At 47.9% G+C, this 10,537-nt stretch overlaps 1 protein-coding gene across 5 annotated transcripts in view; it reads right to left on the bottom strand.

The window, feature by feature from the left end:
- Positions 1-5,621: 5,621 nt before the first annotated feature.
- The window catches only part of CCDC93 (CCC complex scaffolding subunit CCDC93), an 86,809-nt gene continuing 81,893 nt past the window's right edge, over positions 5,622-10,537 (bottom strand). For 4 of the 5 annotated variants that reach the window (XM_019665346.1, XM_019665347.1, XM_019665349.1 and 1 more), the window contains one exon: positions 5,650-6,432. In XM_019665346.1, coding sequence (XP_019520891.1) covers positions 6,379-6,432 — 54 coding nt within the window. In that variant the 3' untranslated portion in view covers positions 5,650-6,378. Of the gene's footprint in view, positions 6,433-10,537 lie in introns of all 5 variants that reach the window. The other variant, XM_019665350.1, reaches the window with a different exon arrangement.

Below are 10,537 nucleotides of genomic sequence, written 5' to 3'. Positions count from 1 at the left end.
TCGAAGCATTCATTTCTAGGCTCAGAATCATTCATGTGTGTGTATATACATGCATTATCTATTTTCTACCTATCATCCATCTATCTATCTATCTAATCTAATCTACACACACACACACACACACACACACACACACACGTCATTGAGAATAGGAAAATGGCTGTTGTGGAACTCAAACACAAACACCATCACCTAAAGCCCTCCTCAAACTGTCATGGTGAGTCTTGGCCTTCCTGTTATTATTAAATGTATGTATGAATCCAAGGGCCTGGACGAGGGGGACACCTGGACTAAATCATCTCGGCTACAGTCTACCTGATTTTGGAGGTGGGCTGGCTGCCTACTGAGTAGGCTTTTAAATTTACACAAAACAGTCCAGTCCACCATTGTCTCACCTGATGTCTGAGGTATGGAGACATTCTTTAAGCTGACAACCTGGAGGAAGTGGGCAGGTAGGTATGTAGTTCTCCATCAAATAGCCTTCTCAGTTATCCATCATTGTTGTAAGGGCTAAAGCTTAAGCTTGGGGCTATTATTGGGGATTTTCCCCTCTTGGCTGAGACACTAGGCTGTGCTAATGACCTTCTTCCCTATCCTGCCCTTCATAAAATGCACAATCCGGAATAAATCTTAGGAGGACTATTTATTGACTGACCACCCACGATGTGCAGCTGTTGTACCAGGTACTGGCCATGAGGGGGTTAGATACCCACGTGTAAACCTGTTCTTGGCAGAGAAATAGGCTTCCTCTGACTGTTTTAGAACAGCTGTCATGATTATCTCCTGGGGCCAGCCACACTGCCACCCGAGCTGGACAGAGTTCTGCTGGTGAGGAAAGGATCACCCACAGCAGGTTTCCATGCAGGACAGGAACAGCTTCCACAGCATAACAGCTGCCCTTGGACCATGGCTCAGAGGTACCATCTTCATGTTTTGAACCCCAAAAACCAGAACAGGGTTTTTGTGCTATGATCCTCCTGAGACAGAGGCAACCCTGGAGCAGCCCTAGTCTGTTCGCGGGGCATAGCCGCCTCAGTGGGTCTCCAGCCCCCTCCCGCTCCCCATCTCCCCCACTCGCTCACACAATTGGAGCAGAATCATCTTCACTGCTTGTCTCCCCAAAGCTGCTCCTCTCTTCACTCCCCTGTCTCCCTCTGACTCAAGAAAAGGAGGATTTAACTGCTTGTGGCTCGAGGGCTTTACATTCTTAAGGAAAGCAGATGTATTACCTGAGACTCTTCGGTCTTGTTTCTATTTTTTTTAAAAGTAAACCACATTAAAATTTAAAAATTTTATTTTTTGAATAGATTATACATGTACATGGTACAAAATTCAAAAGGTACAAAAGGTATACAGCGAAAAGTAATTCCCACCCCTCTTCCCAGAGGCAACCAAGGCTGCTGGGTTGCTAAGTATTCTCCCAGAGGTAACCCAGGCGTGTGATACACAATTGTGTGTGTATTTGTGTGTATAGAGATACAGACAGATACACACACCCTTTTCTTCATCCCCTTCCTTTTTAAAAACAAACACTAGTGTACTACAAACCTCCCCCCCCCACTTAACCATGATCTTGGGGATCATTCCATGGCAGTACATACACAGTGGCTCTGTTCTTTTAATATTCCATTGTATGGATTCCCCATCATTTATTTAACCATCGCCGTATGTTGGTGCAGATCCCGGCTTTTTGCTGTCACACACAATGCTACAGTGAGCATCCTTGTACGCAGTAAACATTGAGAAAGTAGCACTGGTGGCTCGAAAAGCTTATGCATTTGCAGTTTTGAAAGATACGGCCCAGCTGCTCTCCAAGGAAGCTATACAATCATACACCACCATATGCAAGTGCTGCTTTCCACTTCTTGGTTTCATGTGGCTGTCATTTCAATCAGTCAAGTTACCTTTAGATTCATGACATACTCTGAGCCAAACATACTCACGATCTAATTTCTACATCAGTGTGCCGCCCACCCACCCCTACCATGTGGGGAAAACAAAACATCTGTAAAAGGTAATTCCTTTGAAAGGTTTGAAACCTGATGCCTTTTCATCTCTACCTTCAAGGTTAGAGTGGTACAAATACATTCTGAGACTCTCTAAAGCTGCTGAATGAAACTGTCTACCTGTTCTCAAACTAAGCATAAATTAGATGAAAGGCTGAATCTAAACCTTGAATTGCAAAGCTGCGATTCAAAGAAGCTATTTTACCCAACCAGAATTTCCTGATTCTTCAGGCTCACCAGATGCTGGGGGGGCGTGGGGAGGGTGGTGAGGAACGCAGGCCAGGGACCTGCTTGTGTTGTCTTATACTCCAGAGGGGTGGCAGGCACTTGCAAAGGACTACGATTCAAACAGTGCCACCAAGTGTCATCAAGACAGCAGGGAAAGGGCAGAATGAGACCAGGCCTGCAGGCTGACACTGAATGGGTCTGTACGAGCATCAGGTAGTCAGGGAAAACCACTGCCCATAACCTCAGAGGGAGAGCGGTCCAGGCGTGGCGACAGGCCAGGGCAACTGCCATGGGCAGGTGTGAACTTGGCTTGTTTGCGCAACTGATGTGAGGCTGGCGTGGCAAACACACAGTATCCCCACATTGTCCCACAGGCTGCAGGCCAGCTACTAAACCCCTCCTAATGTTTTTACACATTTATTGTGAGGACAGAAGACCACAATAACATTTTTTATGTAGCACTATCACCATGTGCTGTAAGGAGGAGTGGGGGGCACTGAAGACAAATCGCACAGGGCACGTCACCTGGTGAGTGTCCAGCCACAGGGCCAGACCCTGGGCACCTTTTCCTACTGGGCTCTTCACTGCACTGCTCTGCAGTGAGATGTGTTTTTATGTGGAGGCCAGCACTGGCTGTGAGTAAATCATAAAGCGCTTCCTTAAAGTGTTCTTCCTCAAAGCATGTTTCAGGCCAATTATCTACATCTCAGACTCAGCCACAGCCATTGTTAGAACGTATTGCTAGAATACCTGCTTCCCCTCTTATACTGATCATCAGTCACCTGCGGGGCGGGCAAGACAAAGGCCATGCTGTGCTGAGGCGACAGCAATCAGGGAGGCACAGTTTTACAGTCCAAAGCCCTTTCAGGCAGGTTTGCTTTGGTCACTAGAGGTGACTGGGGCCATTGTAGTTACAGCCCAAGGTGACGGGGATGGCGCTTTGTGAGGGAGTAAGAGGGCTCCTGAGGCCTGCCCCATCTTCTGCCCCTGGTCTCCTGAGCGCTATGTGTCTGTCAGGGAGCGCTTCTCCCGCCTGGGCAAGGCCTCCTGTCTGGACCACGCCTCTGCCTTCTGTTCTGCTCTCAGACTCGGTGGCCACTGGCAGGGCCTGGCCTGGCTATCCACAGAACACGGGCTCCGAACAAGAACCCCGCTAAAACCACGCACTCTGGACTCTAACAAGAGCTTAGGCCCGACAAACTTGGAATCTGCCCTGTCTGTAAACAAGGAAGCAGACCTCTCACATGTAACCGTGGCCGCTATTTTCTAACTCTTGGCATGTCCCTCGAGTGCTATTACCTGACCCCAGTGACCCACGAGAGACCAAACCCAGGCCAAGGAAACAAGAAATACGTCCCAAATGTCTCCCTAGATGCCTCACAATCTTCTAGTTTGTGCTGCTCACAGCCACGCCGCTCTTGGTTTAAGCTGAAGCAGCCCCATGAGACGCCTGTGAGAGGGAGTTCCTGACCCAGGCTGGCCGAGAACTCCAGGGCGCGGTGTCTAACGGACGGACGCTGCCTGTCGGTGAAGTCCACTGCTGCGGCCAAGTAGGGACAACTGCATGCTTCCTGGGGACCTCATTTCTCCTGACGCACACATTCCACGACAGGAACTTAAGGAGGTTCCCCTCCGCCTTTTCTTTTAGCTCTGAGAAAGTACGTGGGCTTGGCAGGACACATAGCCATACTGTCATGGCTGTGGACAGGACATCGTCCTGGAACCCCTGTTGGCTTGTGAAATCAGTGGGGCCTCGGGGCCTCTCCTCAGCCTGTGAGGCCCGACTGTAAAATATAAAGCACACTTAGTGTCCTAATTACTCTTACAGGCACCACCTACTCTGTGGGTATCTGTAGGCAAACGTGGAATTTTCCAGATTGGCTTCTGCTATCTGATTCAAAATGCATTAAAGGGATGGAAACTAATTTATTATTTGTATTAGTCCTTGAGGATGAAAGAAAGGGAAAAGGTATCTACTGATATCTCCCTGCACCAAAACCAAACCAAATGAAACTCTTTAACAGAGCTCAACATAAATGCCCCCACTTTAAAAACTAAATGTTGGTTGCTTTGGATTCCTCATGCCATACTTTCCCCAACAAATCCACTGAGGTGGCCTACATTAACCCCAGAATGTCACCCACTCCTCCTGCCGACCTCCTTTGGACAAATATCTGAATAATCTCCTAACTCCTCCAAAAGTTGTTAGTTAGGGAGTAGGTCTATGAGCCTCTCAACAAGGTAACGGCGTTGTCCTGAGCCTGAAGTAATTTAGAGTTAAACTGCTGCCTCCTCTCTCTGCCATCCAAGTGCCACTTGCTCTTTGGCAATTTCTTACTTTAACCTCACCGAGCCCTTTCATAACCCACAAATGACCACAGTGCGGGCAGCAGCCTAAGTGGAGACATCCACGGCTCAGCACAGGAGTGCCACTTCCAATGCCGCTGCTTCCATCCAGCCCTGGCGGCAGCCACCCCCAACCCTGTCAGGCAGGCCTCGTGGGCCCTGGCCTGGCAACCAATGGCTGCTGTTAGTCCAGCATGAGGTTTTCTTTTTTTAAGTCTGTACACATCAGCTGCTTAATCACATACATCAGGGAACTACTGGGTTGTTGGAAAAGTCATGACGCATTTTTGCAACGAAAAACAGAAAAAATACGTCATGACTTTTCTGACAACCCAATAAAAATGAACATGATACTCCTGTGGCTGCACTGAACTGAACAGCCCATTTGCCTGACATGTTTAACCTTTTAGGTTTTATGGTCCAAACCTGTTGACTGGTATCTGTGTATGGTTTATGCAGAAGGAATCGCAATCCTCAATCAAGCGGGGGCTTCCTGGACATGACTAAGTGGCCAGATCCCTGGGGGCCGGGGCAGGAGGTCTGCGTTTGGTTTGGGCTGCTCATCTCCAGGGGATGAAATCAACCCCTCAGCCTTCCCTTCCAGGCCCTCCAGAGGCTGGCCCCGGCCCATCCTTCCGGACCTGTCTCTAAAGCCTCCTGCAGAGACTGGCCCTGGCCCGCCCACTCCTCTCCCAACGGCACTCCTGTGCTCTCCTGCACCCTCTTGAATTTTCAGCCGTATTTGTATCTTTATCCCAAATGGCCTTCCCACAGATGCGACGGCCACTTCAGATCTAGCCCACATCGTGCCTCCTGCATGACGTCTCCTGGGTCTCTGCGCAACTCACCGCTCTTCCTCCTGGCACCTGCTCATGGTCTGTCACTCAGATTTCCCACACACTGCCCTGAGCTGCTGAGAATCATGTGTCGCATCTCCATGCTTAGACCACGGCCTTCTGAGTGCAGGGCTCACAGAATGTGCTCTTAATGAGGGGAATGCACGAGACCATCCCCAGGCTGGCTGGGACTGAAATGAAACCCAGGGCATGGTAGGGTGTGATTCTTATTTAAGTCCTCAATGTGAGGCCCGTTTTCAGTTCTGGTGACATGAACTTGAGTGATGCTTAAGGGTTAAGCCAAGGGCAGATGCTGAGCTTTCATCCTAGTTACTACACTATTAAGCTTGCTGGCCAACACCTCAAGGAGCCAGGAGCAAAAGGCACTACAGGCAAGCGAAGGGCCCAGGTGACCATCACTCACCTGGGATGATCATTCAATGATAAAGGTCTTTGTTTATTAAAAAAATCTCCCAGCTGGCCAAGCTCTGGGGTCAAGTGGGCTGTATCTGCTCTCTGGGCCACGGCTGGGTGCCCAATGTGGAGGACTGTGCTTTATCCATCCATCTCCCTCAACGCCTACTTCTCAGTGGTTGCTCAATTCATATTTGCTGAACAAATGAATTCCTCTTTATTCAGAGAGTCCATACAGATATAGGTACCGTCATGTGCAATGCTACTGGAGAAATAAATGTTCATCGACACAGAGAGCAAATACTGCCCACACTTCTTCAGAGGATGATGGGTGTTGTCCAAGCCACCATGCTTGCACTGTCTGAATCCATCAACAACGACCAACAGAGATGGAATGAAAGCCAACAGGATAAAGAAAATATCCAGGGTGTTGAAAATCATTATACCTGCATCTCTCTACTGTAGTGTTCAGAACCATTTCATGATCTGGTAGCTGATATATGGCGTTTAAACAAAAATCAATGACGTACGCTGATGGCTGGGAAGTTTCAGGAGGCCTTGGCTTTCACCTTGGACAGCAGCACCTCGTTCCTGCGGCCCTCCTGCAGGGGAAGCAGAGAGAGTGTGTGCAGACAGGTGGCGCTGGGTTAGCACCCACGTGAGGCCCATGTGATCTCGCAGTCCTTCCCCCAGGTCCCTGGGAGACATCTTCTGACCACCGGAATGGGCTTCCTAACGTGCTGCCACCAGCACAGTGAAACTTCCTGGCAACATGCTTCCTTTCCCAGCCAAAATAGCTCTAATGACGCTCGCTTTCTACATTGTCAGACAGAATAGGATGACAGGACTAGGCATGTCGTTCCAAACGACTTCATGAAGGCTCTAGAGCCTTCAGTGAGACAGAAGCAGAAAGCAGACACGTATGTGCCAATCTTGGATTACCATGGTGAGAAGGGAGGAAACGGGCAGGTCCCTGGAGATAGACTAAGGCGCACAGCAGGCAGAGCAGTGGAAAAGTTCCTACTCTGCTATCAGTGAAGGTTAGGATTACTGACTTTAAGAAAGAATGAAAACTCACAGAAGACATAAGAGAGATGCATCGAGGGCCATCTCCCCCCTTAGGAAAGAGCTGCGTGAGCTCTACGACTGTTAAGTGCTGAGGAATGTTACTGAGAGAGGTCACCGGCCCCATCCCCTGCCTGTGGAACCAGTGGAATCAACACCCAATAGTGCAAGGTCACCTCTGCATCATTTTGTATTCCCTTCTTCAGACATCCTCAAAGGCTTCTCACTGTGTATCCTTTTGCCCCTTGTTCCCACTGGCCTTGACAGCTCAGGATCCCTCCATCTGCTAGCAACATCTCCACCTCTTCCCTGGGCCATGTCACAAGGAGCCCTGCTTTAAACTGAGAGGCAAATGTGGTAGCAGGAAGAGCCTGGAGAGCCTAAGCTCAAGGATCCAGGCCTGGCAGTGCTGCCAGCTCCAGTAGCCACACTTCCCTGGAGATCACTTATTGTGGAAGAAAAACTTCGTTTTACCCTTGAACCCTCTGTATCCAAGAAGTCAATGTTTCCATCTACCTAGGCCTGGCTAAGTACTCCATGCTTTCTGGAGGCCCTTTGCACTTTTGGGTAGCGTCATGGCTCGTGCATGCAATGACCCTGGTTTTATTAAGACAAGTACAGGCTCACTTGTAGGGCTTACACTTATCTTCCATTCAGAGCTGGAGAATAGACAGGCTCTTGGGTTGGGGGTAACGCTAAATTCGTCTGCCAGAAGCAAGGTGCTCTCATGCTTTTTGAGCACACGTTTTTTTTGGAGGGGGAGGCAATTAATTTTTTCCTGGGGGTGGGAAGAGAAAAAAGGTGAAGGCTGAATAACCTTTCTTCCATTAGAAAAGAAGAAAGGTCTTCTTTAAAAAACGAGTCATTGAGATTTGCTTGGGAGAAATAATCACCAGCCAAAAAAAAGTGGGGAGTAATAGAGATGGAGCAAGAATAGGCAGATAGTTGTATTGTTATAGTATTTCCTGGACTCCTGTGTATTTTTTTAATTTCACACAAAAAGATAAAATAATAAAATAATAAGTAAATGAGCTTTGTCACCCACCTCACCTTTCAAATGAGGCAAAAGTGACTCAGAAGCATCCAAACACCGGTGGTAGGAGTCCTCAGCAGAGAGAATTCTATGTATCATATGACACTGACATGATGTTTGAATCATTCAGTAAAGATATCCTAGACTATCACCTGGTATATGGACACTGATTAAATTCCATGCAATCTACTGGAAGCCTTTTGGGAGACTGCAGAATGACACTGTCTATTCAAAGCAAATACAGAGAGGGTCCTTTGGGCGTTTCTGTCTAGAAGAAAAGGAAAAATGTCTCCTTGCCTCTGTTTCTCTTCTGCTGAAGACTGTAAGTGCCAGACATGGCACTTACTTCAGCTCACTTAAGATTACGTATGCAAAGGCAGCTTCATAAAAACGTATGGTCTGCATTCGTCAATCCTAGGCCAGAATTTAAAGCTTGGTTTGGTGACCTTGTGAGAGATTGTGGTTTAGTGACACAATTACTTAACTGAGTAATGCTGCAATTAAGGTAATTTTAGAGTATGTGTTGTTTCCTGGAAGACTTGTTATGAACAAACTCTCCAGTGCCGGCCAGCCAATGGGATTTTAGGAATAACCCTATGTCTCTACAAAAAGGTCCAGAGGAGGCTGGGAGTCAGGATGAGGGCATGACTTGGTGTCTACATGGAGCCCGGGGGCATCACTGGGACTCAGTTATGTGCAGCAAACCACAGCCCAGAGGGGGAACTATGAAGGTGGCCAAGACATGTCTGGACAACAATAAAGTCCTCTGCACAAAGAGGAATCACTGTCCAGCCAAGTGCCAGGGACCAGCACGTGGTGGGAACTCAGAACTGGGAGCAGACTGAGCGGGGTGGGAGTGGGGGGGGGGGGGGGGCAGAGGCAGGTGAAGAGGCCAAGACAGAGAGGGTGCTGGGAGAAGGCTCCACCCTGGGATGAAAGTCCAACTTTTCAAGCTGTTTTTCTACCACAAACAAGATCTTACTCAGAACTGCAACATGTAAAACAGGAGAATTACTCTGGATGGAGGGGTGGGGTGGAGAGTGGGGAGCAGCAAGCTAGCAGCCATCACCTCCTCCTCAACACCTGTGCTGGCCCCAAATTACCTCGGAGGAGCTTGTGGGAAAATGTTTAGGTTTTGGGACACTGACACGTGGCTGCTAATTTAAAATTTCTGCCAAGTAAAATGTTAACAAAAATAAAGGATTATGTACTAGTATCATTATTTTATAAGAGGAAGGCAATTTTAACATCAAGAAACAAGAGGACATGGTATTTTTTTTTAAAAGGTGAGTCCTTTAAATGATATATATTAAGCTGTCCAAAGAACAGATTACATTTCCCCTCCCTTTTTTCCCAACTTGCTTTGGACGGAAGAACACTGAGGCACGGGAATGCACCTGGTCTCGGGGTGTTCCCCTGGTGTGACAGCAACTGTGCCCAGGGAGGACCCACGCTTGGTCTCTGGTGTGACAGGAACTGTGCCCGAGGAGGTGGGGACACAGGAATCTTGATGCTTAATGTATCCATTTCCCTTAGAGGGCATCTTAAGCCTTCAGCCCTGAAAGCCTGTGGTGCAGGCATGAGCTTTTTCATGTCACTTATTTACTTTGATTTTGACAGCTTATGCTTATCCTCCCAACTTAATTTGATTTTTGTTTCTGCTGTCTAAAGGGCAGTGATGGCATGTCCATGCAATATTTGAAATGTAATCCTTCTCTTCTGGACCTTCTCTCTGTGAGCTATTTGAATTAAAGGAAAAAAAGAGCTCCAGTGGGGAGCAGGGCCCGTCTGGTCCCTGCTGGCTCACTCACTGGCCCTTCTGAAACTGCAGCCCCAGCCCCCAGGCCTCAAGCATCTCAGCTGATCACTCTCCCATGATGCTCAGGCTTAAGGCCTTTAGCCAGCTGCTCCCTGCCTGAAGGACTCTTGGCCACATTCCTCCGAACTGAGAGAGCCCTTCCCTGACCACAACATGTCCATCAGTCCCTCCTGGGCAAAGGCTGACATTACTCCTTATTTGCTATTACTAGTTTACTAGGGTTTCTATGTATTTGTTTCTTCGCTTGTTATTTGTCTCCCCTACCACAACGTAGTGACTGGGTCTGTTTACACCCATCATATCCCAAGGGGCATGGCAGGAGGTGGGAGGACATTCACTGAAAGGATGAGGGATTTTGAAATGGCCACAAATTGTGGCTCCTAAAAGTTAAAGTTACAAAAAGGGGAAGGAGAAGCAGAGAAGGAAAAGATGGGGAAGGAAGGAAGGAAGGAAGGAAGGAAGGAAGGAAGGAAGGAAGGAAGGAAGGAAGGAAGGAAGGGTAGGAAGGAAAGTCTTAAAAAATATATAGGAACAAAATTATTGGTATAGAAAGATTAAATTTTTTATTCTGTAAACCAAACACCAGGATCCAACCTATCTTTAGTGCTTCTATATTTTCAGCAATCTCTAAACTCACATTAGGTTACATTGGGGGAAGGAATTCCTGGAAATTAAACTGCTGAGATCCTGGCAAATCACAAAATAATCATTTTTCTGGAAGACCTCTTAAGAAAAGGGCAAACACTTTTCTTTCTGGAACAATGGAGTGTAACCCTGCCCAAATGCAGGG

The sequence above is a fragment of the Hipposideros armiger genome, unplaced genomic scaffold (assembly GCF_001890085.2).
Source record: "Hipposideros armiger isolate ML-2016 unplaced genomic scaffold, ASM189008v1 scaffold_440, whole genome shotgun sequence".
Lineage (NCBI taxonomy): Eukaryota > Metazoa > Chordata > Mammalia > Chiroptera > Hipposideridae > Hipposideros > Hipposideros armiger.
Note: the sequence above shows the minus strand (reverse complement) of the source record. Positions and strands in the feature narration are given on the sequence as shown.